Genomic DNA, 27,810 nt, shown 5'->3' with positions numbered 1-27,810 from the left:
TCTGAGGCGCGCGGAGGCCGGCTTGGCTCCTGTCAGGCCCGGGGAGGAGGAGCAGGCTGGGCGGCCCGCTACCTCCCCGGGACGGGCGGTACCATCCAGGCAGGGAGGAAAGGGCCTGGTGACGGTGGGGCTGCGGCACTGCCCGGGGCGGGGTGCAGAGCGGGCCGGCCGGCTCCCTGGGGCGGGGCGGGGCGGGGCGGGGCGGGAAGGGCGGAGCGTGGGGCGGACGGAACCACCGGGGCGGGGTGGGGAGGTAACGGGACGGGCGCGACCATGGCGCGGTGAGGGAGCGGGGGGTGGGGATCGGTCCGGGGGAGGCCTGGGACCGCTGGCTCGTGCGCCGTCTCGGCCGCCCCCCCTTTTGCTGCCGCCGCCGCCGCCGCCCCGGGCATGTCGTCCAACTGCACCAGCACCACGGCGGTGGCGGTGGCGCCACTCAGCGCCAGCAAGACCAAGACCAAGAAGAAGCATTTCGTGTGCCAGAAAGTGAAGCTATTCCGGGCCAGCGAGCCGATCCTCAGCGTCCTGATGTGGGGGGTGAACCACACGGTAACCAGCCCCTCCGAGCGCGGCCCCGCGCGTGCTCACGCCCCCCGCAGCCCCAGGGCCCTCGCTCGGCAGGCCCAGCCAGTGACGCCTGCCACCCCTAGCCAAGCCAGTTGCACGCCCACCCCACCCTTGCACGCCGTCCCGGCCGGGTGTGCCTCCCCACGCGCCACGCGAGGCCTGGTATCACCGACGGTGGCGTGCCGTCGCGTCCTCCCCTTCCCTCCAGCCTCTCAAGCTTCATGCATCTGGCTTCGGGCAGCCCCTGGAGCGCAGAGAGAAGGCCTGGGTGGGATGAAAGGGCTTTCATCCCCACTTCCTCTCCTCTCACCTCATCCCGTTAGTTGCATTTGTTTTCCTCCTTGTTCCTTGTAATGGGCTGCCTAGCTCGCTGTCCAGTTGAGAGGCAAGTGGCATTAGTCTGCTGAGTATTCCTCTGTTTGTGGTCGTTTGGTTGATGTGGCTGCTCAGAGTTTCCCCATCCTCCAGACCTCCTTACCACCGACTGGAAATCTTCCCTGGGTTTCCTCTTTTTCTTCTAGAACATGTATCCACTGGAGAAGCACAGGCTTCCTTGGACCATGGACACTTCACTGGGGTCTTCCTGGGTTAGGGGGAAGGGAGAGTGTAACCATCCGAGAGGAGTGAGGCCTGCTTATGAGGACCGTTCATAGTGGAGGACCTGAATGCTGTGGGGTTCATGTCAAAGATGTTGACTTCCTAGGTGTGCTTTCTATTGTATGTAACGATGATTAGGATAAGAGGTTCCCTGGATCCTTGGGTAGCTTTGGGATTGTCCAGTAGCTCCTGTTAGGAAGTTGGAACCCTGCACAGTGTTTGAGCTGGAGGACTTTGTGTCCTGTTTGTTTGGGAGTCTTTCTTTCTCTTCCAACTACTTGCTTCTTGCATTCTGACCATTTCATTGAGTCCCTACACCAGAAATGAGGAGAAGGAAGTATAAAGACTTGAAATGCCACTTCACCAGCTAAAAGTTTGGACTGAGGATAATGAAGCTAATGGCTTGAGTTTTCTGTGGATATCCATCAGTTCTTTAGGCTCTCTGACTTCTCGGAGCACTTGAAATTGCCCACAAGACCAAGTGATGACAGAGGGATGCAGGGCTAGCAGGACTTTTTGCTTTGCTTTACTGGAAGAGCCTCTGGTTGGAGTTTGATGAACCACAGCCCCAGCCAGGGTTTTACCTCTAATACCAAAATGCATGAGTATGTTGAGGTCTAATGAAGACAGCCAACAGGTTTCCTGGTGTTGGCCAAGTTACTGTTTTCAGAGACCTCACTGAGGTGAAGGTCCTGGCTAGGGTGGGGAGAACCAATGGTTCTCTGTGATCTAGCTTTACGCCTAGACCTCTGGGAGCTGTTGTTGTTCAGTCGCTAAGTGGTGTCCAACTCTGCGATCTCGCAGACTGTAGCCCGCCAGGCTCCTCTGTCCTCCACTATCTCCCAGAGTTTGCTCAAGTTCATGTCCATTGAGTCAGTGATGCTGTCTAATCACCTTATCCTCTGCTGCCCCCTTCTCCTTTTGCCTTCAGCCTTTCCTAGCATCAGGGTCTTTTCCAATGAGTCAACTCTTCACATGGAGCTTCAGCTTCAGCGTCAGTCCTTCCAATGAATATTCAGGGTTGATTTATTTCCTTTAGAATTGACCAGTTTGATCTTCTCTGGGAGCTGCTTTGATCCAATAGTCCAGCAGAGTTTGTTCTATCTGCTTCCTGCTGCCTTAGGGGGTCATCTGACAATATTGCAAGGGAAAGTGGGTCATTAAAATGTGAACCCTATGTCCTTGCCTGGAAATCAATCTTTGGTTTTGTTGTGGAGCTTGCTTCTCACTAGAAGGCATCCTGTCTGTGTGGAGAACTGGTAGTGGTCTGAGAGTCAGGAATATTACTGCTAGTTGGAAGGAATTTGAGTCCCTTATTTTATACATCAAGAAATGAAAACCCTGAGTGGAGAATTAGTTCACCTGTGGTCTTTTGCAGAGCAAAAAAATGCAGCTCATTGTCCACACCTTGGGCTGTGTTGGCTGATGATGTGCTTGAATGAGAGGTCTTGTTTTATTTGCCTCCTGTTCCTTGTCCTGCCTCTCAGCCAGTTCCAGGACAGATGAGAATTATGGTCTTGTTAGAGAACCTGAATGTATGCTCAGGTGTGTGTGCCTGTACCTGCCAGTTCCCTGAGTGTGTGTGGTACTTGGTTTCCCATAGGCAGGCAGTGAAACTCTGCTAATGAAGAGGTATCTATGATTCTCTTTGACTAGGCAGTCACCCTCTTTCTTTGCTAACTTTTAAGAAAGTTTGTTTGAGAGCTATCTGGGAAAGCACTGACTTTAAGCAAGACCCAAGCCTCTGGATATACTGAGCAAGCACCTCAGGGGAAATGTACTGGGCACCACTGTCCTTGACAGGCCCAGCTTTGAAGATCAGTTAGTCAAGAGTTTTACTGCTTCCTTTTGACCTGTAATAAGGTCTAGGATTTCGTTGGTCCCCATGTGAAATGGAGCATCTCCCCAGAAGACTATAAAGTCTTGCAGTTCTCAAGGGAGTCAGGACCACTTTCTTTTGGTGGATTGATAACCTTTCTTGGAGTTTACCTTCCTTCAGAGCCCACTGCTACAACTTTTTGCAATCTAAGTTTTTAGGAAAAAAAAATCTTTTGTTTGTTTCTTTAGTTTCTCACCCATTTACGCATTTAGGCATTGATGGTCTCTGGCTGGTGGTGTATGGTAGATGAAGGATGGATGTGTCTTTATCTATAGCACAAGTCAGTTACATATTCTCCCATGAGGTGGTTGATTTACTTCTGGGTAGAAAAAGAGGCCTTTGAACTCATTATTGAAACAGGACCTCCTGTCATGCACAAGAGATGCAGCCCCTAGACTTTATGGAGGAAACAGGAAGAAAAGATCAGAAGGCTTTGGATCTGTTAGAGGAGAACTAATAAAGAGAGAGAAACCAGTGTTTTAGTGGATGAAATACAGTTCAGGGAGTCTGGAATTAGGGACAAGATGGCCTGGGAGAAGTATGTAGAGACCAGAGGAGGCAGACATGGCTTGATAACCTTTTGGCCGTTTTAGGAACTGGGTCTGTATGAAGCCTCACCCCAGTGATCAGAAGGAATAGGAGAGGTTGATGGTAATTATCTTTAACCATTTGGGAAACTGCCAGACTGATTCTTCAAAGTGACTGTACCATTTTACATTTCTGCCAGTAGTGTGTGTGAGTTCTAATTTCTCCAAATCCTGTCAACCCTTGTTATTGTCTTTTTTATTACAGCCATCTTAGTAGATTTGAAGTAGTATCTCGTTGTGATTTCGTTTTCCTTTCCTAGATAGTTAATGATGTTGACTATCTTTTCATGTGCTTATTGGCCAGTTGTATATTTTCACTGGAGACATATCTGTTAAGATCCTTTGCCAATTACTTTTTTGCCCATTTTAAAATTGGGCTATTTATTTTTTTATAATTAACTTGTAAGAGTTCTTTATATATTATAGATTCAAGTCCCTTATCAGATACATGATTTGCAAATGCTTTATCCCATGCTTTTGGTTATCTTTTTTACTTTCTTGATGGTATCTTTTGAAGCTCAAGTTTTTAATTTTGATGAAGTCTGATTTATCTGTTTTTCTTTGGTTTTGATGAAGTCTAATTTATGTTTCTTTGCTTACTTGTACTTTTGGTGTCATATCTAAGAATGCTCTGCCTAACCCAAGATCATGAACATTTACTCCTATATTTTTTTCTGAAAAAAACTCAGTTTTCTAAGAAAAACTCTTTTAGTTCTAACTCTTACATTTAGATCTCTAATCCATTTTAAGTTAATTTTTGTGAATGGTGTGAGGAACAGATTTATTCTTAAGTCTGCTCGGTTCTCCCCCACATTCTTCCCCCATTCTGTCCACACATTTTCTTTGCTTAATGCAGACCCAGAACCTCCTTTCCTTGCCTTTTTCTTTTCTCCTGCTACTTTAAAAATCTTCAGTAAATAATTCTCCTCTATAAAGCCTTTGGATGGATTTGTCCTTCAGCATACCTTCCCACCTCACAGAGAGCCCTGAGACTTAGAAACAGGAGCAGGAAACCGAGGTGTAAAAAGGAGACATAAACCCAGGGGTGGATTTGTTGGCCCTTGTGGTTCTCTGTTCTCTTTTTTTTCCTGGAGTTTCGATCTCACATGGACGTCTTTGGTCTCGGGAATGCGTTTCCCAGCATGTCAGGTTTTCTGATGGTGGCAGGTAACAAATGATTGCCAGCGGTGGCCAGCCCACTGCCAAGCCACCCAAAGAACCCTGGCACATGTCAGGAAGCTTCCTGGGTAGCAATTCCTAGGAAGGTCAAACAGGGAAGTTGGAGGCTTCAGGAATTAGAAGTTCACCAGATTAGAACTAGCGACTGAATTTTCATGTCCAGTCGGATCAGCATAGAGTGAACTCACTGCTCCTAAGTTGTTTCTCACACAGCTTGTTTTAGCCTCCTCATTGTTTATGCTGATGGCTCATGGAGTTGATCATGTGGATAATCCCAGAACCGCTTACATGGTGTGAGATACAACGGATTTACCACCCTAATATATTCTGTTTATCATACTACTCAAATGAGTTTGCATTCCGCAAGCGCACTTCTGCTGGAGGTGAAGGAGGTTGACCCAGAAGTGTGCTAGATAGTAAAGAAAGGCGATCTTCCTGAAACATTGCTTTAGTCATAGCCTTTCACACTTCAAAGCTTTTTGTCATTCTCCTTTGTCTACCAAGTGAAGTTTATTCTTCCCTCCTGGGCTTTTAAGACTCTTTACATTCTGGTCATAGCCTCAGTAGCTAACCTTAATCTTCTTTTCCATCCTCCAGACCATGAACCTTTGGCATGGTCACACCAGCTTTGCCATCTCTTTTTCCTAGTATTAGTTATCTTTCAGTCCCCTTTTCTGTAGCCATCTGTCCTTCCATCCAGCATTTATTGTGTAACTGCTATGTGCCAGCCATTGTGCTAGGGACATAAAAATGAGTAATATAGTCTCTTCTTTCTCAGGGCTCAGAGTCTAGTGGAGAAATCAAACATGTAAACAAGTAATTACCCAAGTGAATGTGATAGGATATAAAGATGAACAGAGGAACAAGTGAGTAGTTCAACCTGGGAAAGACAGGGAAGCCTTCACAGAAGAAGTGTTATTTAGCCATATCTTGGATGATTCTCTTAGCTTTATTCCTTCTTCTGTTTTTGCTGGTATAGTCTATTACCTGAACTATTATGTGTGTGTGTGTATATGTGTTCAATCATGTCCAACTCTGCAACCCTATGGATTGTAGCCCACCAGGCTCCTCTGTCCATGGGGTTTTCCAGGCAAGATACTGGAGTGGGTTGCCATCTCCTATTCCAGGGGACCTTCTCTTCCCAGGGATCAAACCTGTGTCTCTTGTGTTTCCTGCATTTGCAGGCAGATTCACTAGCGTCACCTGGGAACTAGTCTAATAGCTTTATAAATGGTCTTGCTGTTTCTTACCTTTGCATTTTCCAAACCTTACTTGATTCCAGAATTACCTTTCTATATCACCCATCTGATCATGTGAATTCCCGGACTTAAACCTGAGAGGTCTTCCCATTGCCTACACACTTAAGTTCAAGTTATTATATAATGGACAAACTAAGTTCAAATTCAGGCTGTGTGCCTTAGTATAGCTTTGGAGTAGTAATTTTCTCTCTGAGCTTCATTTTCCTTTTCTATAAAATGAGCATAACACTTCCCTTGAAGATGATTAGGACAGAGGGAAGGGATGGAAAACACTACCTTAGTCCAGGTAGCTGCCCATAGAAAGGATTGCATAGCACAGTGTCAATGCCCAGGTTTTGGCACCAGCAGACCTAGGAGCAAATCCTGACTCTGCACATACTGTCTGTGTGACCTTGAGCGAGGTACTGTGAATCTTTGCAAAAGGCAAAATCAGATTAATAATATTTCATGTGACTATTAAGTATTAGAAATACAGAATAGAATATATGTATGTGAGATATATGATACATAATAATATAGAGAACTGACCATTTATAGACATGCCATAAATAGAAGCAACTGTTATTTACTAATTGATAATACCGAGGCTGTTCACCTGTCTTTCCTGTACTATTTCTCTCCACTTCTTAGTACCTGTTCTATCCTGCCACTCTTCCCCTTGCCCTTCCCCCTACCAAAAATGAGCGATATACTTTTATACCTCTGAGGCTTATAGTTCCCACAGCTGGGATTCCCTTCCTTGAGTTCTGTGTTTTCTTCTTTTTTTTTGGTGAACTACCTCTTAGGCCTTTCTCATTTGCATTTCTCTATAGCTTCTAGCAACCAGCTCTCCTATTCCCAGGCAGACTCAGTCTTTTTTTTTTTTTTTTAATTTATTGGCCATGCTGCACTGCTTGCAGGATCTCAGTTCCCTGACCAGGAATTGAACCTGGGCCGTGGCAGTGAAAGCCTGGAATTCCAACCACTGGGCCACCAGGGGACTCCCAGAATCACTCTTTTCTTAGTCTGCTGTTTTGTCTCCTTTTACTCATAACTCTATAGCATTCGTCACATTTTATTTGTTATTTATTGTCTGTCTTCCCAGCTAAGCAGAGACCATCGTTTCGTTTTTGTATCTGCAGCTTCTGGGACAGTACTGGCACATAGTAAGGCTATATTGAGAGAAGTAAACTGAATACAAGTTTAGCCGAGTCTGAGCCAGATCCGGAAAGACCTTAAATGCCAGGCTAAGGAGTTAAAACTTTACCCTGAGGTTGGTGAGGAGCCATGGAAGATTTTTAAGCAGTGTGTAACGTGATCTTGTTGTAGGTTCTTCCAGTGTCAAGTGCTCTTGGCAATACCAGGAGGGGCATTAGGTTCCGTTCTAGCTTGATGTGTGAGGGCTGGGACTGACCGTATTTTCACCCTCCTCTGAAACTCTGCTGCTGTGTTTGCCATCCCTGTGTTCTGACTTACTTAAATGCTCCTTGACTTCAAGTTTTACTGCATCATGGGTTTGTCTCGTCTCCCCAATAAGAGGAGGAGCCTCCCACTTTTCTGTGCGCAGTGCTCACAATGCTCCCTTGCTGCACACTCTTCTCCCTAACATGAAGCATGTAGTAGGTATTTCAGCAAGTGCTTGTTCAATTGAAATTGAATAGAACTCTCTGGGGATATAAAATTTAGCACAACTAAAAAAAAAAATAGTACAGCTAATCCCTAGAGTGAATCATCTACATGTGGCCCAATGGAAATGAGGGTGAGTCTACATAGTTCAGCTGTATGGATTATTCAGCAATATATTATCTGTTAGAAATTTCCTGCTGTTGGGTTGTATAATGGAGAATAGAGATGAATTGAGAACTAAAAACTGACCAACTTACAACTGTTCAAACTATGCCACACTTTTGAGTTACACAGAAAATTAATAATGAACAGGTCTTGTTAGAATAATTCATCATGGCTGAGAGGCAGTTGACCCCTCGAAAGTGGGTGTTTTAGTCTTTCCTAGTTCTCCCAATAACAAGCACTGACCATGGCATAGAGTCTTGATTTTAGCCTAACCCAGATTCAATCAGTAGCAGATACTGGAACCTTTTAGTATAAAATCATACTCTTCAGGCCAGTGGTAAGTTTTTTCTAGGATGGAGGTATAAGCTAGAAAAGGAAGAATTGCATAAGAGCCATGAACTTCTTTAAATCTCAGAGCCAGACTTAATACGCCAGGAAAAAGGAAGTGGCACAGTACCATGAATTGTTTCTGTTGGCAGGGAGACAAGAAGTGGAATGGTTGCCTCTGTAGGCATACACTTAACAATCAGGTTGTCTTGTGAGCACTCCCTGGAAAGGTAACTGCAGGGTTGTTTTGTGTATGTCTGTGGTGGTTTAGCCAGTGGTGGACGTCTCAGACCTGGATGCTGGAAATTTTAAGCATACAATTTGATCAATTTTGACAAATATATGTACTCATGAAATCATCACCCTAAACAACACATAGGACATTTCTAACACCCTGGAATTTGCAGCTTATATGTCCCTTTACAGTCAACCACACGACTGCCCAACCCAGGCTATGTCTTACTGGATTCTCTCACTATAGATTCTAGAATTTCGTATAAATGGAATCATGTAAGATGTACTTTTATATCTGTGCCAGTCAGTTTTGCCAGCAGTTTATTAAGGCTCTTGCACCACTGCCAACTTAATGCTACCACCCTACGGCCCCTCCCCATACACATAGCCTTCATTTCCCCAGGAGTAAATTGGGTTTTTCACCAGCTCTAGGAAGGAATGGTTTCCCCCGCCCAGTTACTGCATTAATGTGAACTTCCTCCATCCTCTGACATTTCTAAATAAAAAAGCTTTGGAACATGAAAGGGGCAGCAAATTAAATGGTATTTCCCCCCATTTATGCTCCTGGAGGAGTCCTAATGACTAGGTTATTCCCTCACTGCCGCATGGGGCCTCATTGAGATAATAGGATTTGCAAGGAAAGTATCCGGGAGACCCAAGATTGTACTCCCCCTGCCCCCTATCCATTAAGTCAGGACTAAGGTTTCCTCTCTAAATCCTGAATGCATTAGTGGCAACTGGGTTGAGGGTCAAATGTCAAATACTCTGCTGTGATGGGAGAGGACATCTGTGGCTAATTAGGCCACTAATTGGCTAAACGGGTGGGGAAGGGCAGGAGCTGCCTTCTCAGCTCTGCACCAGTGGGAGGCCAGTTCCCTGTGCAGCCTCCGGCTCTCTGAAGGGGATGAAAGACTATGAGAAGGTTTGTTTGCAGTGGGGGCAAGGCACCCCTTCCATGTCGCCCCCAGTTCTGCCCAAGGCAGGACGTGGCTTTAGGAACTGGCCTGATGAAAGCAGTTAATTAGGAGAGTAAGAGTGAGCTAGTAGCCAGATGTCTACCTCTTCTGCTCACTTTAAATTTAATTCTTTACTTTGGAGGTAAGAGTTATACACCCACGTAAACCCACCCATCTTTTTTTCTTGCCCCAGGCTGCTTTCTTGAGTGACCTTTAATTTGTGTGAAGATGTTCAAAGGCCTCAGTGAATACTCAACGTATGTTGGGTGATATTTATTCACTGATCCATTTATTTTTCCATTTGATAAATACTTACATAGTGCCCACTATATGCAAATCATGGTGCCAAGTAGCTTGTGTGGAGCCTCCAAGGGTCAGGTGGATGATCTTTGCATAAAAGGATCAGTGATATGATCTTGCCTACTTATAGTCAAGTAGGCTTGTGAGGTTTATGAGCATTAAATACAATGTGAGGGAGGCTGTGAGATGGTCAGAAGAGGGATACAAACAAAGCGTCAGGAATTCTGAGATGGGAAAGAACATTTATAGTCTGGAGAATCATGAAAAGCTTCATGGAGGAGGTGGCCTTATCAGGTAGGGAGAGTTACAACAGGTAGAGATGAAGTTGGGAACATATTAAATATTTGAAGAGAAGAGCAGAAATAAAGACAAGAAGGGAATCCGCGGACATGTCTTTGGTGAGATGGTGGCATCCATGGTGTAGCATGTTCTCTCTCTGAAGCAGGTGGCCTGGCTGAGAACCTCATTTTCCCCTTGCTTTGCAGATCAATGAGCTGAGCAATGTCCCTGTCCCTGTCATGCTAATGCCAGATGACTTCAAAGCCTACAGCAAGATCAAGGTGGACAATCATCTCTTCAATAAGTAAGTGGCCTACTGAGTGGGTCTTGCAGGCAGTTCTTTTCCTCAAGGCAGAGAGGTTCCCAAAACCTCACCGTCATGGGGCAAGCAAGCACCTAGCGTAGTGTGAAAGCAACACCTGAATCACAGAGCTGAAAAACTGGCTGGGAAAACGTATTCATTACATGCCTCTCCCCCTTGTGCTGTCCTGTCATCTCGGTCCTCCATCAGCCTCCCTTCAGTGTCCCTCAGGACTTGCGGCTCGGCGCAGGGTGGTTCATCTAGGGCCAGTTTAGGTAACAGTGAGCTGCTCAGGAGCTGAGATGTCTAGTATGAGGCTGACAGCAGTGGCCCTATCTTGATCTTAGTCTGAGGCAAGAAACTGCCAGGCATGTTCCTGACCTGGGATGCAGCCAAGCTCCTTTCTTTCCAACTAGTGTGTGAACAACAGGGTGAACATGGTGCCCAGGGGTGCTATCTAAAATGGTTCTTCCCCGTTTTGCTCATTGTGGCTTCTTGGATTAATACTGGTGTCTCAGACTTTGGTGGAGCAGCCATTTCCCTTGGCACAGTTTGGGACCTCCTGTAAGCCTTGTAGAGGCCCTTTCATCTTTCTGTGGGTCACCCAAGAAATGTGTGTTATTCATACTCTCCTTTCTGCATTTGAATCTTGGTTCCACTCTCCATTGTCCCACAGTCCCCACCACCTCACCAGCTGAATTCTGTCACCCCACCATTCCCAGACTGTTAGCCCGGAGGAGAAGGTTGATTTGAAAACATCTATTAGTGGCCTCTCTCTGCCATAGTAAGTAATAACATCATATTCCAGAAGCTGTCTGTCTTCATAGCTGCTACTTGCTAAGTGGCCACCTGTATAGAAGAAAAAAACCATGTTTCTCCTCTATTCTCACACAACTGCTTGTTTCTAACACCAGATGTGTGGGTTTCCCCCACAACAAGCAGTTCTGTAGGACACTGACAAGGTGTCCTGCAATTCAGTTCAGTTCTGACTCTTTATTGACCTGAAATTAGTATCAGGTCTCACAGGTTAAGGACTGAGTCCTACAGACTACCCCCCGACCCCCCTTCAGATGCCAGTCTCAAGTCCAGGTTGTCACTTGTGCTCTGACCTATTTGCTATATAGGTTGGAGGTTCCCGCGACCCTCCCCAGTGGATTGGATTACTTTGCTTGAGTGGCTCACAGAATTCGAGAAAACAGTTTACATACTAGGTTACTGGCTTATTATAAAAGGATGCAACTCTGTAACAGTCGGGGGAAGGGAGGCATGGGGCAAGGTATGTGGGAAGGGGCAGGGAGCCTCCAGGCCCTCTCCAGGCGCACCACCTCCCCCAAACCTTGATGTGTTCACCAACCTGGAAGCTCTCCAACCCTGTCCTTTGGGATTTTTATGGAGACTTTTTTATAACAGCATGATTGAGGAAGTCATTGGCCATTGGCAGTTGATTCTGCCTGCAGCGCCTCTCCGCTTCCTAGAAGTTGGGGGCTTGGGACTGAAAGTTCCAACTCTCTAGTCCTGGTTGGTTCCCCTGGCCATGAGCACCCATCCTTAGAGGCATAATAGAAGTCACCTCATCAACATAAATTCAGGTGTGATTGAAGGGGGTTTGTTACAAAGAACAAAATACACCTTTATTGCTTACTGCTTAGGAAATTCCAAAGATTTTAGGAACTCTGTGCCAGAAACAGGGACAAAGACTAAATATGTATTTGTTATTATATTCGGTATCACACCACATAAGGAAGGAGAGGCAGCCCTAACCTCTGAGGCAGGCAAAGGGGTTGTTCTGTGCCAGAGGTCAGGGCTCAGGTGTGGACCGTGTACCACATTGTAACAGGGGTCCGTGGTGTCTACCGCCACACTGACATTTTGGCCTAAAGTAAACTTCCAATATCTTTGTTTTTCTTTCTTTCTTTTCACTGATTCCTTTTGTCTTTTCAACAACTGTTGATGTGCTAGTTATTAGACTGTAGTGCTGTTTACTATGAGACAAGGACCCTCCTTCATGAGAAGCCACTACTTTTTATTTCCTTGAAGCCTCCCATCCTGGAGTAATCAGAGGGACATATTTCTACCCCCCCACCTCAGTTTTATTGAGATATATTTGATATACAGCACTGTCTTAAGTTTGAGGTGTCCAGCATGATAATTTGACTTATATAATTCATGAAGTGATTGTCTCAGTAAATTTAATGAATATCCATCATGTCATATAGAATTAAAGAAAAAGAAAAAAATTTTTTTTCCTTGTGATGAGATTAGCGGGACACATTTCTGAAATGGAGTTCCCAAGCAGGGTGACTTGTCACGATGGAGGGTTTGGAGGAGGCATCACTTCAGGTTCTCTTCCCTCCTGAAAGTCTATGGACTGACTGAGGAGTGGGGAGGATGTAGATTGGTGCCTGCAGCCAGCAAACAAGGCTTCATAAAAAGATGGGATCCCAGTCAGTCGACTTAGGAAAGCACCCACCCCTTCCATCCCAGTGGAAGCCAATGGCAGGACCTCCTGGGTGTAACTGTTTTCAGGATGCGTTGATAGGAGCCTCCGCAGAGGAGAGGGGTCCTTTGATGAGAAGAGCCTTTCCCTTTAGCAGTCAAACTGACATTTACCTCACAGCAGCTGTTCACATACAGCCACCATTCTGTGGCAAGTTCAGCACTTATGAAGGAGGGCCCACACTCAGTCTCACTTCTCTGCAGGTTAGGTTTTTTTCCTGCTGCAATGTAAGTTTTATGGAAAGATAGCATATACTCAGAAAAAGTACACAAATCATAAAAATACAGCTAGATTAATTTTTATAAGGAATTAAGGAATGTGCACAAGGAATGTGAAGTTTTTTTAAACTTTCACATGCTCAGAATCACCTGGAGTGTGCGTTAAAAATGCAGCTTTCCAGGCTTAGCTCCAGAATGTTGGGAGCAACATTTTAAGCACTGCAGATTGTTCCAATTCAGGTGACGTGTGGACCACAGCTTGAGAAGCCCTGATGTGTGAATTAGAGGAGCAAGGAGTTCACAGAAGCATGTCTCTGCTTTTCCCCAGAGAGAACCTCCCCAGCCGCTTCAAGTTCAAGGAGTACTGCCCCATGGTGTTCCGAAATCTCCGGGAGAGGTTTGGGATTGACGATCAGGATTACCAGGTATGGAGTGTCTTTGCAAAATCAGGAGGGTAGGGAGTAGGGGTGGGTGGGTCAGGAAGCCACAGGACAAGTAGAGGAAAAAATGTGTCTGCTGTTCTTGTGCTGTGTCTTCCTGTCAGGCCTCACTCCACCCAGGCAGTTTTTGTCCTGTGCTGGTGGGCTCCTGGAGGGATGAGGGCCTTAGAAGTACTTCTGACGGTGCCTCCTAGGTTCAGGCTCCTCTCCCTCGGAGGGAGCACAGGGGGAGGGAGAGGAGTCTGTGGAAGCTGCTTCATTTTAGTCTGACATTCTCAGTCTAGGCGGAAGAACCCTTTTCCTTCGTAGTTTGACTTAAAAGAGAGAGAATTGTTGCCAGTGGCAGATGAGTCCTTTTAAAGCAGATAAGACAGATTAGAAACGGAAGACTTCAAGCATAGTGTAACTTCTTGCCAGGTATGAGTGCCACCTCCTGAACTTGTCCCCTGTCCTGACTTTGGGAGGGAGCTAGGCTTGCAGGAAGCTGCCCTCTTCAGGGGGTGATCATGTCACAGAGGCCTTTGACCTATTGGGAGGAATCAGTCCCAATATAAGGGACATTCTAGTGTGACTCACCATCTGTGGCTTCTGTTACTTCTCCACCTAGCACCTTCCTTGGACTTCTTCCCCTGGCAGACAGCCTGGTGATGAAGGTGGGAGAATTTTCCACTTCACTTGTTTCAGTTGTCTGTTGGGGGGAAAGAGGAATGCACAGCCTAGTGAACTATTAAAATGGATGCCCGCATCTTGTACAATAAGGTCATCCCTCCCACCCCGCTCCTGGGAAGTCTTTCACAGAGTAGATCACAGGAAGCAGAGTCTCCTCCCCTCTTCACCAGTTCCAGGGGGCCTCCTGAGGAGGAGAGTGAGGGGATGTGAGAGGAGGAAGGGATGCCAGGGCCTTGAGCAATCAGGGACGGTCATGTCCAAGAGGTAGTGGGCCGCCCTCCAGCCCCTCCCATTGGGACCAAACCCTGAACTGTGATGCCCTGATCAGAGCACGAGGTTTTCTGAGAACTTCCTGCCATTAGTGCAACCCTCGGTTGTTGGGGTATCTCCTTCCATGGTGGCTCTTTCCCTTTCCCTTGGCCATCTAGCCACATCCCATTTATTTCTCTAATAGTCTTGTGGGCAAATAATTGTGCTGAAGACTGGAAGAGGGCCAGGGAGGATGGTGTTCAGGGAGGGGACTCTGCTCTGGGACTGCCAGAGCAGAGAGAGGCAGGAGGTGCCACCTGGAGATGAGGTGGGGTCAAACTGCTCTTGTCCGTCCTCTGTCTTCTGACCTCCGAGAGGTCTCTTCCTGGCATCTGGTTGGTGAACACATTCCTTTGGTTGACGCACACCTTTCCCTACGCCCTCCCTGCTTGAGGGATCTCCTGCCTTCGGATTCTGATAGGAATGGGGCCCTGGGAGGAGCAGGGACAAAGCCAGAAAAGCTCCCCAGATCTGCCTCCCAGCTCTGTGCAGAGAAGCAGGAATTTGAGGTGAGGGGAGAGGTGTTGGGCAGAGCAGTGAGGACCAGCTTCCTGCCTTAGGAAGAGATTTCCAGCATGAGAGTACATAACAGGAAATAAAGACAACTCTATCCACTCCTTCTTTATGCTTGACTTCTTGAATATTTCCTAAGCTTTGTCTTCATCACCCCCAAGAGACTGGGGAAATCATCTCAGTCTGCTTCCTTGTGTTCCAGATGAGGAAACTCAGGAGTAGAGTAAGTGCAGTGGCTCACCCACATTCACGTTACAGTGAGCGCAGGATTAGAACCCAGGCCTCTAACATCTGAGGCTGAGTTTTAGGTTCTAAAGCAGCTCTCTAAGATCAGAATGAAAAGAAATATTTCACAGTCGGTCCTCTTCTCATCACAGTCAAGGATTAGGAGCAGGTGGTGAGGAACAACTCATGTCTCTCTTAAGGAAGAGATGTGAATTTCCCAAGAGAAAGGGGGCAGGTAAGGTCTCATCTACCTCAGTGCTGTTGGCTTCAGAGCAGTCTGGCCCATAAGAGAAGACTCAGAATAAAAGTCAGAGTCCCTGTTTCCCTTCCCAAGACCAGCTTTTGTCTTGGTCCCTCAGAATTCAGTGACACGCAGCGCCCCCATCAACAGTGACAGCCAGGGCCGGTGTGGCACACGTTTCCTCACTACCTATGACCGGCGCTTTGTGATCAAGACTGTTTCAAGTGAGGATGTGGCTGAGATGCACAACATCTTAAAGAAATACCATCAGGTATGGTGAGTTGTGAACCTCAACAGCAGAGGATGGGTTGGAAGAGGGAGAGGAGTCTCTGGTAGAGCTTCCAGGGAGGGCTGGCTCCTCTCTGGTAATGGTGGGTGCTTCCTGATGTTTCTGTGAGGTGAAATGCCCACTGAGAAAAAGAAAAAAGAAATGAAGGTGTGTTATGGATGCAGTTCCAGTTGACCAGCTGTTTCTCGTCGGAGTTGGGGAGTTTTCACACTCTGACACCTGCCTCATTTCTTCTGAAAGAGGCCCTGTCGGCACAGCCTGGCCGCTGCTTTTCCCGTTCCCTCTCGCCTCTCTTCTGGAACCTGTCCATGGGAAAAGCAAGGGGTGCCTGTCTGAAGCCTGCCTGGGTCTTCAGGGAAAACTGGCTTCTCTGTGGGCACCTGAGAGGTGCTACACGGGCCCTCTGGTGTTTTGGGAGTTAGAGCAGAAAACCCTGGGGTCTGACACAAGTGAGAGTGGTGAGTACGAAGCTATTCTGTTTTCCCAGGCGGCCGCATCATAGCCCTGCCTCTGCACCCTCTCTCTCCCCTCTGGCTTCCCATATCAGGCTGGTAGAGAGGATGCAAGGCCTGGATCAGTGATTTTCCTGCAGAATCCCAACCATAAGAAACCAAAGGGGCTCTGCACGGCCTGCTCAGCCTCTCAGTCTGCCTTGCTAATTGGGGGCAGGGATGGCTGTTGCCTTTCGCAGGTCTGAGGCACCCCATGACTTCACAGAATCTGGTTTGGAAGCCGCTAGTCTAGAGGCTGGACTTCCCCTGTAGCTCAGTCGGTAAAGAATCTGCCTGTAATGCAGGATACCTGGGTTTGATTCCTGGGTTGGGAAGATTCCCTGGAGAAGGAAATGGCAACCCACTCCAGTATTCTTGCCTGGAGAATCCCATGGACAGAGGAGCCTGGCAGGCTACAGTGCATGGGGTCGCAAGTCGGACACGACTTAGCTACTAAACCACCACCAGTCTAGAGGCTAGAATCCCAGGGGGCATGTTAGCCTGGGAAGAGCCCTGTCTGTCCTGGCACCTTCAGCTGTTCCTTTCCTCCCTTCCTTTCTAGTTTATAGTGGAGTGTCACGGCAATACCCTTTTGCCACAGTTCCTGGGCATGTACCGCCTGACCGTGGATGGTGTGGAAACCTACATGGTGGTCACCAGGAACGTGTTCAGCCATCGGCTCACTGTACATCGCAAGTACGACCTCAAGGTAAGGGCTCTGTGTTCCCAGCTCGGTAGCCCTCGCTCCCTGAGGCTTGGAGGGGCCGCAGCTCCAACTTCCACCTGTTGGGAAAGCCGGGGCATAGGTTTTGGTGTGGCCAAGTGGCTCTACAGTTGATACTCCTAACTCACTTGAGCTGTCTCATGTCCAGGTGACAGTGACAGGAGGTTAGTTAAGCCCCAAATGTCCCATATTCACGTACAATGAACGTTCTTCAGTTCCTGTCAGGGGGGTGTGCACACCGAGGGCAGCAGTGAGGGGACAGGCTGTGCTGACGCTCACACACCCTGGCAGCTGTCCAGGCCTCATGGACTGACAGCACAGGCACATTTCTAGGCACAGTAAAAAACACACTTGTGCCTGTGAACCACAGTGTTCCGTTGTTCCCGAACCTGGCTCCCTGACCCCAGTCCCTCATGTCCCTCTCCCTGTCTCTGCTACAGCGGCACTGGCCTCCTTTCTGCTCCCACGGTGCCCATGCTCTCCACACCCTCAGCATCTCACAGAGGCTGCCTGCCATTGTTCCCCTCCCTGCCCTCTTCTCCACCTCCACCTTCCTCCACCTAATCACTTCCTACTTAGCCTTTCAAGCTCAGCTCAAATATCACTAATTCCAGGAAGCAGGCTTTGGCCAAACCCCTATCCAGTCTGGACCCTGCTCGTGTACTACATGCTCTCCGAGTCCTGCCTTCTACCTGTACCACTTCACACTAGTGTAATTAATGGATTCATTAACTGTGTAACTCCTGTATACTGCCTGTCTCCCCTATTAGAAGGAGAGCTCCCTCCTTAAGGCAGGGACTGAGTCTCTCAGTTCAGCCCTATTTGCTGAGCGTGGGTCTGGTTAGTCAGAGCTCTGTACACAGTCTGTGACAGAGGAAGTGAACAAGTTGCTGCCTCCTGGCCCCTCTAGGAGTCTAACCAGTCTACTTGAGTTCACCTGCTGCCTCTCCCTAAAGACTGGTACATGTTTTTTTCGCTCAATGGAATTTGCCTCAGCTTGGACTTCTCCTGACAGCTCTTATCCTTTCAGGGTTCTACTGTTGCTAGAGAAGCGAGTGACAAGGAGAAGGTATGCTGGGGTCTGTGCTGATCACTTGTGGAATGGGTCTCTTGGAATCAGAAACACCTTCTCCCAGCTGTGCTGTCCCTTCCTCTGCTGCCGTTCAGCCTATTCCTAGACATGCAGTCTGTGGATGTGAAATACTGTGTCACTGAGCTCCTGCCTGCCCTCATCCTTGGCCTAGGCCTTGGTCACCAGCCTTTCATCTTTGCCCTTGCTGGGTTCTTCATAGTCCTAGAGGGCTGGCAGCTTCCATCTCAGTCCAGCCTGAATCAGTGAGTGGCTGTTTGAGCCCTGAGCTCAAGGTAGCCCAAGCCTGGTAGTCCAGGCTCAGAAGGAAGTCCTTTGATCAGTCCTCATTGTCTGACTCCTGCCACATACTTGCCATCTCTGCCTGTCCAAAGCTGGGACTGTAGACTCCTGGACAGAGCTGTTGATGAGCAGGTTGGCCGTCTTTGTGCCGAGGACCCTTCCCTCTCCTGTATCATTCATCACCTGGCCGTCTCTGTGCCGAGGACCCTTTCCTCTCCTGTGTCGTTACCCACAGCAGAGGACTCCTTGGAGGTGAACGAAGCAGGCCACCAGCCTAACACTGCTGTTGCTCTCTCAGGCCAAGGACTTGCCAACCTTCAAAGACAATGACTTCCTCAACGAAGGGCAGAAGCTGCACGTAGGAGAAGAGAGTAAAAAGAATTTCCTGGAAAAACTGAAACGGGACGTAGAGGTATGTACTTACCCTTGATTTTACTTTGGTTGAGCTCTTGTCCCCAGAACAGAAGCCTCCTTAACCTTAAGGAAAATTGAATTTACCACTTCCAGGAGTGTGGACAAGAGGAAGGTGGTGATTTGAGCCATGTGGGTAGTTACTTGCATCTAAAGCTAGTGCAAGTATACATTCCATTTGGGAGGACACAGTTTGTGCTGGTCGAACCTGTGTAACTGTTTGAAGTGCTTTCCCTCATTTCTTCTCTTGTCTGTTATAAGCCCCTTTTCAGACTCCTCTTCAAGCTTCCTTGCTAGTGTTATCCCCATAGTGGAGGAGGCATCCAGGTGTCAGAGTGACAGGAAACCAACTGTTAAGACCCACCAACCGTGCCTTTCTCTGGCTCAGAGTCTCCACTTGCCTTGCAACTTTCTGGTTGGCAGGGGACTTCCTGTGTAGAAGTTCTTTGGCGAGGACACGTGCTAAATAACGAACGTGATATCTGCACCGCTTGATAACATGGTGCCTCCTATTTTAATAAATCAGGAGCCTGTTCATTACAACCAAATCGTATAAACTTTAGAAAATGTTTTTTTATTGTGCATAACACAAAATTTACTCTCTTAAACTGTTTTTGAGTGGCATTCAGTACATTCACATGGTTGTACAACCATTGCCACCATCCATCTCCAGAACTTTTTCATCTTCCCAAGTGAAAATTCTGTACCCATTCCCTCTTCTTCCTTGCCCCTGGCAGCCACCATTCTACTTTGTGTTTATGAAGTTGACCACTCTGGGAATCTCTTATAAGTGGATCATACAGTGTTTGTCCTTTGTGTCTGGCTTATTTCACTTGTCATAATGTCTTCAAAGATCATCCATTTTGTGCTTCTGTCAGAATGTCCTTCCTTTTTTCTGAAGCTGAGCAATATCCCATTGAATGTATGTACCACATTTTGTTTACCCATTTATCCATTGATGGACACTTGGTCTTTAGTTAAGGTTAACTAGTTAATCTAGTTAGATATCCCCAGAGAAGCAGAGGAGGATGAAAATAGATAGATATTTACTATAAGGAATTGGCTCACACGATTATGGAGCCTGACAAAAGTCCCAGGATCTGTCTGCAGTTGGCCAGCTGGAGACCCAAGAGAGCTGATGGTGTAGTTTTAGTCCAGAGGCCAACAGGCCCGAGGCGCAGGAAGAACCAATGTTTCTTCAGTCTGTGTCTGAAGGCGGGAAAAAAACTGATGGCCCAGCTCAGAGGCAGTTGGGCAGGAGGAGTTCCTTTTTACTCATAGGAGGGTCAGCCTTTTTGTTCTTTTTGCTCTTCAGCTGACAGAATGAGGCCCACCTACTTTAGGGAGAGCAATCTGCTTTATCAGTTTACCGATTCAGATGTTAATCTTATCCGTGAGCACCGTCCCAGACACATCCAGAATAACATTTGACCACATTTCTGGGCACCCAGTAGTGTAGTCAAATTGACACATAAAGTTAACCTTCACTTCATCACTGTGAATAATGCTGCTGTGAACATGGGTTTTACAAACTTCTTTTTGTTAGGAAGCTTTCTCTTAACCATCCCCTACTGTGTTTGTACCTTTATTCTGACATTGTTTGTCTAGAGTCTTGCTCCTCCTTTTCCTACTTTTCTCCCTACTCTGCCTCCAAGGAGGATTTAAGGCAGTTGACACATTCATTTGTTTTCACTGGCATGTTGCTGTATAAATGTTTGCAGGTGGATAGGAGAGGGTGCGGCTCACAGTCTCTCTCTTCTGGGACCCTGGCCACTTCTCCCTTGTCCTTGAGCGGGCTTTGTCCAGAGGTTCTTGCAGTGGTGCCCTTCACCTTTCTCAGAGGATTCTGCTGATCTACCATCAGGGCTTCTTGTGCTTTTAGTTACCTTGTGGGCTTCTAGATAGAGCCACTCTGGTCCTGTTGTGATTCTCCATCTAGTTCTCTAGTCATGTGGTCATTTGGACAGTTTCCTGCTGTGTGACCACAGCAGAACGCCTGGCACATGGCTGATGGTGGCTGCTGGCTAGTTCACAGAGGATTTGGAGCAATGACTGGCCTCACGTTAGTTAAACTGGAATGCCAGCTGACGATTTCCATCCTTGTCGTCCCCACACTCTTTATTCTTCTCCAGGTTATAGAGTCCTAGCTCAGGAGACTTAAGCACAGTGCTGCTCCCAACACTTGTATGGATGAGGAATGCGCAGTGCAGCATTCCATTGTTTCTTTCCTCCAACTCACCATGGCCTCTCGTCCCAGATGGAATTGACGCTTCCCTCTTCGTGCAGGGCTCCTGCTTTTGCTCCCGCAGCCTCCACCCTGCCTGACTTCTCTTCATTCACTAGGATCAGCCTCAACTCCTTTCCTCAGGGAGGCCGTCTTCCTACTGCTGGGCTCACACAGCTCCTCGCCCCGGTGGAATGACTGTCTTCACCATTAGACATCGTACTTGTCCAGGGCAGAGACTCTGATGTCTTATTCTCTGCTGTTTCAGAGTAGGAGAATTAAGTTGAAGGAATGCCTTTTCTCCCCTTTCCAGATGCCAGTCTGCAACGCCAGATGTCCCATGTTAACCTCTGCCTTCCGCCTTTCCTTTCCCCACCTCCCTAGTTCCTGGCCCAGCTGAAGATCATGGACTACAGCCTGCTGGTGGGCATCCACGACGTGGACCGGGCAGAGCAGGAGGAGATGGAGGTGGAGGAGCGGGCCGAGGACGAGGAGTGTGAGAACGATGGGATGGGCGGCGGCCTGCTCTGCTCCTACGGCACGCCTCCAGATAGCCCGGGCAACCTCCTCAGCTTTCCCCGGTTCTTTGGACCTGGGGAATTTGACCCCTCTGTTGATGTCTATGCCATGAAGAGCCATGAAAGTAAGTAGGAGCCTGTGCCTGCCAGGCCCCTCCAGCCCTCATCCCATCCCCTGCTTCAGGCCTGCTGTTCAGATGCGCTGTGGGTGCCTGGGCCTCCACCTTATTAACTGCTGACTCTGGCCTCTTTTTGCCTTCGGCTGCCATCCAGGGTCACCACCAATAACTCTGTCTTCTGGGCCCCTGGTGTCCTTCTCTGTCAGGCCTTTCTTCACCTCTGCGTGTCCTGGATAGCTGAGGCCTGGTTTGGCTCAGGTTCATGGGAGGGACAGAACCTCCTAAGTAGTGTCACATCAACTCCCCAAGGTAGCTGTGAAGATCAAATAAGATAAGAGCTATGAAAACTTCTAAGAAGGACTCCATGGATCATTTCTTCTCTCAGATTCAAAATGACAGGGAAGAATCTGGATGTCATATCTGAAGGGTTAAGGACCTACCTGCTTTTTGCCCTCGTCCCTGCCTCTTCCTCCTTCCCTGCTTCCTCTCCCCCTTCAGGTGCCCCCAAGAAGGAGGTGTATTTCATGGCCATCATTGATATCCTCACGCCATATGATGCTAAGAAGAAAGCTGCACACGCTGCCAAAACAGTGAAACATGGGGTGAGTTCTCCCTGTCTCCATCGAGGCCCAGGTGCTGGGCCCTCAGGCCCCTGGGGGGGCTCCTGCTCAGAGGAGACGCTCTGCTGCCGCCTTGTCCCTGCCCAGTCGCCTTGTGTTCTCTCTTTGCCATCTGCACCCCGTCCCCACACTGCTGCTGGCTGAAATGCCCAACTTGTTTTTCCCCAAGTTCTCTGGCTTCTTTCCCCAGGGCTGCTGGGCATGTCTTGCATCTTGTTGACTGCCAGTAATAGCTTTGTTTACATGCCATGCTGCTCCCCAGAGGCCTGTTTCCCCATGGGCTTCAAACTACTGTTCTCCAGACGGGCCCCCACAGAGCTCTGGAGCCTCTCTGCCGCCTCCCCACTGCCTTGTTCCTGCTCCAGTGGGTGCAGCCCTGGGATTGTGAATAAGCAAAGCAGGGCCAAGGCACTTCTGAGACATTGGAATGGTTTCTCCAGGTGGCCCAGCTGGGGGCGGGGCAGTGCCACCTCCTGACTAGGGCCTCTGTGTCTTACAGGCGGGGGCCGAGATCTCGACTGTGAACCCTGAGCAGTACTCCAAGCGCTTCAATGAGTTCATGTCCAACATCCTGACGTAGTTATCTTCTACCTTCAGCCAGAGCCAGAGTGCTGGATGTGGAGTCGGGGACTGGAAGAGAGAGAAGGTGTTATCTGGGCTAGATGGGAGGGCGGGGAGCCGAGTGGGGGTCGGGGAGGGCTTTAGCAACGTGACTGCAGCCTGTGACACTGAGAGAGACTCTAGCAGGAGGGGAGGGGATGTACCATACATGCATGTGCTCACAGGATGTAGCCTCATCTGCTTACCCTTGATTTCCCCCCATTTGACCTAGGTTAAAAAGGTGTTTCCTTTTTGTTACCTTGTAATGTTTTAAGATACCTTGGGGCTAGAGATGATTTTCTGGGTTTCTTTGGGTTTTGTTTCTGAAATTTCATTGCTTCAGATTTGCTATTTATAATGATTTATGTCATCACCCTACCCACCATCCCTGTCCCTGCTCTGCTCTCAGTTCCCTCAATTAAAGAAGCACCCACAGACCCAGAGAGAAGGGTCCTCTCAGAGCAAAATGCTCTGGTGCCAGAGGAGAAGAGGTTAGACACCTCGGCCCTGCTGCATTTGATCTGGTCTGGTTAACTTTTAATTTCATGGAGTATTGTGCACAGCTTCCTCTACCTTTTTGGCCTCAGCTCCAAGTGATGTTACATAGTTCCTCCATCTAAATGCTCTCCCTCCCAAAGGCATGCTCCAGGTCAACATTAGGCATCTTGGGAGCAGAATCAAAGATCTCAGAGGGGAATGAGTTCATCCTCACGGGATGGTCAGGGGTGGGGGACCACTGGTTCTCAGAGAACCCCATGATCATCATCCAAGCCCCGGGCTTTTCACGGCCCCTGGAGTGTAGACATCATCTCTGTGAATGAAGCCTGTCTCCCACTGAGTCAAGAGGAACTAGAAAGCACCTCTGGATATAACAGGACCCTCATGCTTACATGGTTATTTCCCCTTGAGAAAACTCCAGAAAAGCTGATGAGTATCAAATGAGGTCTTGTGCCCTCCATCCATTTACTTTCTTCCTTCAGATCTTCTCCCAGGCATTCTCATTTGTAGGTGAGCTTTTAGCTGGGGACAAGTCTCCATGTGCCTGGGGCGCTCCTTACAGAGATACCTCTTCAAGCCCCAGGGCTTCCATGAAGTAATGTGTCACCTGGATGGTTGTGGCCAGCAGGAATGGTGTACCCCACCCTCCCCTTTGGAGTGTGCCACCCAAGCCTGAGGTTGCTTCTGAGTCACTTGAGGATCTGGCCTGGAAAATACAATTTGAAGGCCTGATGTGCAATTCAACCTGGCCCAACCTTGGAGCTGTTTTTCCTTGATGCACCCTCTAGACTTTTTGCATATCTGCCACCACAGGCCTCCTCAGGAGTGGCATCTGGCTGCTTCCTTCAGGATCTCTACCACCTTCTGAGCCTGCTACTGAGGCCTCAGAACTGCGTCCTTTTGTGAGGCCATCAGAGCAGTCTGGCCTGGTCAGGAGAGAAAACAACCCTGTGCTGGGGGAGGTACATTCCTGAGTCTTCTCACCTCCTCACCAGGAACTGGGGACTTGGGATGAGATGTGGTAGAACTTGTAGATAATTCTGCAAATGGAAAGAAAGTTTGTGGAACCATTTTGAATGAATGGATTGGTTTCTTTGGCTTTCTTCAACCTGGCCAAGCTCAGCTTCTGAAGCAGGAACCAGCAAAATCTCTGTGCCTGATGCACAGCATTTAGGTCAGGGGGGAATAGAGACCACATTCTTGGACTACTGGGCTGTCAGAACCGTTCCAGAGAGGCAAACGAGCCAGACAACTGCCCTGGCCCCCCGAAAGGGGCTGTAGGTATCTCTGGATGTCAGCGGCAAGACTGGGAAGTGACTTGGGGAAGAACTTGTACCAAGTGGCTCATGGAGAAAACAGATTTGACTTAGGGAGAGATTAGTAGGAATAATGTTTGGACTTGATTTCCCCACCTTCTAATCAAGAATGAAAATTTGAATCTGCTCCGGGTCGGGCCCAGCAACTCCTGAGCTTGGCAGGCTGTCCTCTCGGGGCCTCCACAGCCCTGGGCTGTCTCCAGCTTCCTGCCATTTGGTCTGCTGATCATGTCCCTGGTAATGTGTATGAAAAGTGTAACCAATTGTTCCCAGTTAAAGGTGAGCTACAAGATATCTAACTTCTTTAACATTGAGTTTTTGTGGGGTGTGTGGTTTTTTTCTTTTTTTTTGTATATTGTTTACATTTTGAGAGGTAGCATTCTGTTTTAAATGCTCTTTTTGTTTTTCTGACAGTATTGTTGACTGGGTCAAAACATTTAAGCTGTGGTTTGGTGGATTTTAAATTTTTTTTAAAGGTCATTCTCTGTGCTATCTTCAAAACCTTGGGTTTGGTCCTTTAATTCCTTTGGCATTTAAATGTTTAAAAGCTATTTATCTTGGTTTATACAAGGTTTTTCTCTTCTTTTTGTAAGGATGAAGATGTTAAATTTGGTTTGCAGTTTGAATGTAGAGAAAGTGAAGTGATCCCCAAATTTTTGTCTGCCCCCGCTTTTTTCCCAGTCCCACCATGCCTTGTCTGGGCAGTAGAAGGCGTCCAGGGGCAAGTGACTACCCTCACCATCACTCTGGAGCCAAGAAGAAAAGCTGAATGGTCTTATGGCATCCCAGAATAATTTGGGGTCTCCCAAGAACAAAGGCATAAGAATAGGGCACAGTTGACTGGATGAGGCCTGGATGGGGATAAGGGAGGATTCCCCTCCATTCTAACCCTCCACCACTTAACCAGTCACAGCTCCTCCCATCCTGCCCCTCTTCTTTTGCAAGTCTGTGCTGAGAAAACTCTCATCTCCCAGGTCTCCCCACCAAAGTGAGAGTTCCCCTGAAAACTCCACCTCAACCACTAGAAGAAGGCCTCTGGCCCTTGTTCCTGTTAATGAACCACTGAGTCTTCATCCCCCAGTGCGAGCTCCTTCCCTGTGCCTTCCAGCGTGGGGGCTGCGGGGCAGGCTAGGAAGCCAGCAGTTCCAGGGGCACAGCCCGAGGCAATGCTCGATGTCTTCTTATTCAGCTCAGGGGTTACTGGTCTGTGGCGCGTGCTACAAGTCGCCCCTGTGGCTGAGGGGTACTCCCTGGGTCCCCACTACAGGCAGCTTGTCCTCCCTCACCCTCTCCTACTTCTGTTTCTCGTGCCTGTGTTTGAGGCCTCACACAGGTTCCCTGGTAGTGCTCAGGGCTTGGGACTACATGCTCCTGCCCTGCTTTCTCTTCACGGTCTGCCAGGGTCTGCCCAGAGAGGTGGACCAAAGACCCAGGACTTTTTCTCGGTAGCCAATCCCACCCTCCTCTGTCTTTTTATCAAGTTGAAGAGAGAAAACTTCAGCAATCCCCAGCATTTGAGCTACTCAAATGTTAGGGTCTCGAAGGGACGGTGTGTTTAAAACCACCCTCAGAAGGCTCTGGCCTTAGACCTGTGGCTCCCGCAGTTCCAGGGACCCCACTTCTTTCTGGCAGAAATGTGGGGAGGGGGCTCCAACCTGAGCACAGGAATCAAAGGGAAAACACATTCAAACTGCCCCCAAATCTACCAGCCATCTGCAGGGGCTCTGTGACACAGCCCTGGCAACCTTCTGAAATGTGACACTTAAGAAGAATGTCTCCAAAGGGAAGAGGAGACTTGGCTGTCCCTGGAGATCGTTTGGAGGCTGGGGGAGGAAACTTCAGAGGAGTCCCTTCTCCTTGCTCAGAGCCATTTTGGGAGGAAGTGGGGAACCAACAGCCTTTGGGGGTAAGGCCTGGTGCCACTCAGCACACCCAAGCATCAGGTCAGGTGATTGTAGAAAAAAAAATGTGAAGTTTAGATTCAGCTTTTGGGGGAGCAGGATAAACTACCACCCCACCACATGTGTGTGACTTCTCAATTTCCCATTGCAATTTCCATTTTTTTAAATAGGAATTTTCAAACCCCTGTGCTTGTCTAATGTCTGCTCGGAACAATTCGAGACCCTGTTACTGTTTTAAGATGCATGCATGTTAAAAGATGAATCTCCAACCCGAGGAAAAAAATAAAACTCAAAAAAGCTTTGTGTACACACCTGTCATATGTGAGTCCTTTGGAAATAAGCTTTTTATCTTTTTCCTAATTAGAAGGTTTTGGTCTCAGTTTCAGGGACTGCTTGGGCTAAATCTGGGCTTGAGTTTGAGTAAGAGTCAGGACCTTTGGTCACTCAATTTCAGATACTGTTAATAAGCAATGACTAAGGTGGTGCTTAAGAGACGTGGGTTCAGTCCATGGGTTTGGAAGATCCCCCGGAGGTGGCAATGGCAACCACTTCAGTATCCTTGCCTGGAGCATCCCATGGACAGAGCTTCCAGGTGGGCTACAGTCCATAGGGTCACAGAATCAGACATGACTGAAGCGACTTAGCATGTACATATGCAGGAGCACAGACCCCGGAGGGCCCACCTGTCCACTACCTTTACCCTCAGCCCTGCCCTCTCAGAGGAATGGACAGACTGCCCACACTTCCCCAGTGCGCAGAACCAGCACTTGGTGGAAGCCACACCTCTCTCCCAGCTCTCCCTTGACTAGCTATGTTGTTGACATAACAAGTGACTTCTACGTGCCTCCAGTTCTCCACCTAGAGTTTTAGCTTATAATCTAGTGGTTCTCAAGAGTGTGGTCCAGGACCACACCTAGGAACTTATAAATCCTCAGGACCCTCTGCAGCTTGGGACTAGAAACTGCTTTATCACGCCCTCCTGATGATTATAATGGAGGCTAGAGTTTAGGAACTACTTGCTTATTAGGGGATCTGCAACAGGTTGCAAGCTGGAATCATTTGGGGAACTTTTGGGGGAAAGAGGTGTCCAGGCCCCTTTAAAAGGCCAAATAAATCAGGGATCAAAATACCTTGTGTTTTGGAAGCACCCTAGGTGACTAACGTGTAGCCAAGATTAAGAAACACTGATGTGTAAGGATACTACTTAGGGATACGTGGCCAAATTTCTACCCGAAACAAAGAATATTTAAGGGTTTTCCAAGAGTTGGGTATAAAGGATTCCAGGCTTTGGAGTCAAATGGAACATTGGCTTACACCTTTGCTCTACCACAAAGTGGCCTTGAGCAAGGTACTTAACTGTCATTAAACAAGGAAAAAAAC

The 27,810-nt window shown here is 48.1% G+C and overlaps 1 protein-coding gene across 2 annotated transcripts; it reads left to right on the top strand.

The window, feature by feature from the left end:
* Positions 1-272: 272 nt before the first annotated feature.
* Positions 273-26,729, top strand: PIP4K2B (phosphatidylinositol-5-phosphate 4-kinase type 2 beta). 2 transcript variants are annotated; one of them, XM_020879555.2, is made up of 10 exons: positions 273-549; positions 10,141-10,238; positions 13,279-13,375; positions 15,466-15,618; positions 16,690-16,836; positions 17,882-17,920; positions 18,522-18,635; positions 21,243-21,501; positions 21,994-22,097; positions 22,615-26,729. In XM_020879555.2, exons 1-10 carry the CDS (start codon positions 391-393, stop codon positions 22,693-22,695), a joined length of 1,251 nt encoding a protein of 416 aa, XP_020735214.1. In that variant the 5' UTR covers positions 273-390; the 3' UTR covers positions 22,696-26,729. The 2 variants fall into 2 exon arrangements, with proteins under 2 accessions (XP_020735214.1, XP_020735216.1); XM_020879557.2 differs by lacking the exon at positions 273-549 and adding an exon at positions 10,030-10,053.
* Positions 26,730-27,810: the final 1,081 nt, after the last annotated feature.

Source organism: Odocoileus virginianus, chromosome 17 (genome assembly GCF_023699985.2).
Source record: "Odocoileus virginianus isolate 20LAN1187 ecotype Illinois chromosome 17, Ovbor_1.2, whole genome shotgun sequence".
Classification (NCBI taxonomy): Eukaryota; Metazoa; Chordata; class Mammalia; order Artiodactyla; family Cervidae; genus Odocoileus; species Odocoileus virginianus.
This window is presented reverse-complemented; position numbering and strand designations above follow the sequence as displayed.